General features: G+C 37.9%; 1 protein-coding gene across 11 annotated transcripts in view; it reads right to left on the reverse strand.

Moving 5' to 3' along the window:
- INPP4A (inositol polyphosphate-4-phosphatase type I A) overlaps nt 1–2,756 on the reverse strand; it is a 203,496-nt gene that overhangs the window by 19,205 nt on the left and 181,535 nt on the right. For all 11 annotated transcript variants that reach the window (XM_025207241.1, XM_014521173.2, XM_025207237.1 and 8 more), the window contains one exon: nt 2,154–2,251. In XM_025207241.1, the coding sequence (XP_025063026.1) occupies nt 2,154–2,251 (98 nt within the window). The remainder of the gene's footprint in view (nt 1–2,153; nt 2,252–2,756) is intronic.

The following is a 2,756-nucleotide window of genomic DNA, read 5'->3' on the forward strand; positions in this document are numbered from 1 at the left end:
TAAGTCACGTCCCCCAACCCCCTCAACATTTTTGTTACCCTCCGCTGGACTCTCTCCAATTTGTCCACATCCTTTCTGTAGTGGGGGCCCAAAACCAAATACAGTACTCCAGATGTGGCCTACCCAGTGCTGAATAGAGGAGAATAATCACTTCCCTTGACCTACTGGCAACAGTCTTCACTCTGTCTCTGTCTGTACAATAGATAGTATAACTTGTGGCATACAAATCCTGGTGCTTGGGTCTTCCAACACTGGAATTGCTTTTAGGAAGCAATGAAGTGATATATACTGTTCAGAGAATTATTATGTGACAAAATAAACAATTAGTGAAATAAATAGTTGAGATTTTTGACCATGTATCTTCTCTCAGATGGTACCAAGGCAGCAAAAAGCAGTACGTGAACACAGTTGTTTCCTATTATGGTATGCCCTGCCTGTTCCTTACACCAAGACGAAAAGGCCTGCCATAGGGTGGGCACTTAACGTCTGACTAAATGTCTTTCAACAAGCTAAGATGATAAAATAGAGAAGGGAACATTCTTCAGTCTGTCTCTACAACAGATAGTGTAACTTGTGCCATACAAATCCTGGTGCTTGGGTTTTCTGACACTGGATTTGCTTTTATGAAGCAATCACCTTAGCTGCTGCCTCCCGAGTCTCTATTTAAGTGACCTTGTCTCTCCAAAGAATGCTCCTTCCCTTAAACAAGCAGCCGGCATCTTACCCACTGGCTATTTGTCCCATTGCACTAGAGTAGATGCTGATACCAACCACCTGCTTTGTAGCCTGCATTTCCAGATCACCTTGGAAAAAAGTGTACATGTTCTCCTTGCTGTATCTAGGTTTGACATGGGCCCATGGGGAAAAGCATCTATCTTAACTGAACCCTCCTTGACCACTGCCACAATGGGCTCCTGCAGGGAACAAAAGCAGGACAAAAACCACCCTTTGGAACTTTCCCTCAACAAGCATATAACTGTTTATAACTCAAACCACCCTAGCTTTTTATAGGATACTCAGAATTTTTTCTGGGCACCTGAAAAATCTTTCGTATTGCTATACAAAATGTTTATATATTATCATAAAGCATTTGTTCAAATTGTGTTACAATAAGAATTAGAATTTGCTGTGTTTATCAGGAACAAACACGCCAGTGACGGGAAGTTTAATGTGATGAAGTACTGTTACAAGATGCTCTCAAAGCTGGGAGTTTTTCTGGTTTGTTTGTGTTGCTCAGGGTGCATGTTACATTTGTCAGGGTTTCATGATTTACTTACTCAGAACACTATGTTTCTATAAGCAAGTCTCAAGTAAGAGAAATACACATATGCTGCTGTGGAAGGAGAAGTGGAAGTAGTGGCAAACAGCACCTTTTTTTTTTTAAATATGTACTTCTGCCTTTTGTAAAACTATTTTACCAACACAAAAATATGTTATGTTCCGTAGCTCTGACTTGAAGGAGGTATATAGCATGCCTTAGTTAGGAAGCATTTGAATGGCTATTTGAATGCTTTTTGTATTTGTTTTTGTGTATTTCTGATAGAAAACCCATGAATATGGTGTGGGGCATAACAGCATAAGAAGGATCCTCCTTCAAAATGGTGCAGAAAGATTTCTAAAGTTTCTGCTGTGTGCAACTATATTATATTACTGTCCCAGATAAAAGAATAATGCACAAAACATTTGCCCATGTATGCAGGGTAGACAACATTGTAGCCTTGGTACCTATACCAGAAAGTGGCTCTCCACTGTTTAGTAACACCTCACTGACTGCAAATTATATCATTCTGTAAGAGTTTAAAAGATGAGGCAGAGGCATGTTCCTGAAAGTATGGTCATTTGCTATCCCAACATGGGCCATCACATATATGGAGCTAGAGGCAGAGCTCTTGTCCTGGTAATACTGTGAAAACAGTCACTTTTATAGTTTTTTCCTTTGCAGTGATACTGCTTTAGGTTGTGTTGATAGGATAAAAAGTCAGTAAGAATAAGATTTAGATTACATTATGAAACACTTCTTAATTCTTTGAAACTAAAGCAGTTTTATCACTGCTCTTGTTCCATACATGTTGGTTCATTTTTAATATCAAACAACTAATTTGATACAAACAGTCAGCAATTCAAAAAAATATCAGTCTTCTCTGAGTACTTACAATCATCAGGCAAAACTTCTTTGAACTGTTCAAAATATGAATTCAACCGAACCAAGCTCTCCATATTAATTACTTCTTGTAATGAGGTGTCTCCAAACCTTTAAAGATGAAGAGGGGTATAACATTAGCTAGAGACATCTTTTGCAACAACTGACTTCATTTGACAAGTAAGTCTGAGCAGGAGACTTAAAGATTCATCCTAAGAAATTCCAAAAAGTCCAGATTTCCACCTGGATAGTGATTAGATCAGCATGAAAACCAGTGATATTTATTACATGCATGGGTGTAGGTGTGGATAAAAACAATTAACATTAAACTCTTTTGGCTTCTCTATCTTTCTTCCAATATTAAATGTTAACTTATTTGGAAAAGTCTAAAAATATTTTTTTTGGTATTTATAATATCATTTGAAACTTCTGATTCTCTTGCTATAAGCTTATAAAAGGACTTCAAACAGAGAATAAAGGAGGTGGCTGTGACCAATAGCATGTGATTAGGAGATATGGGCAAGAAGAGGTTAAGAACTCAATGTTACTGCAATAGCAACACAATGATGAGGGAATATATTTGGGTTTAGAGGCAATTGGTGACTGCTTCTGTGCT

This window comes from Alligator sinensis, unplaced genomic scaffold, assembly GCF_000455745.1.
Source record: "Alligator sinensis unplaced genomic scaffold, ASM45574v1 scaffold144_4, whole genome shotgun sequence".
Lineage (NCBI taxonomy): Eukaryota > Metazoa > Chordata > Crocodylia > Alligatoridae > Alligator > Alligator sinensis.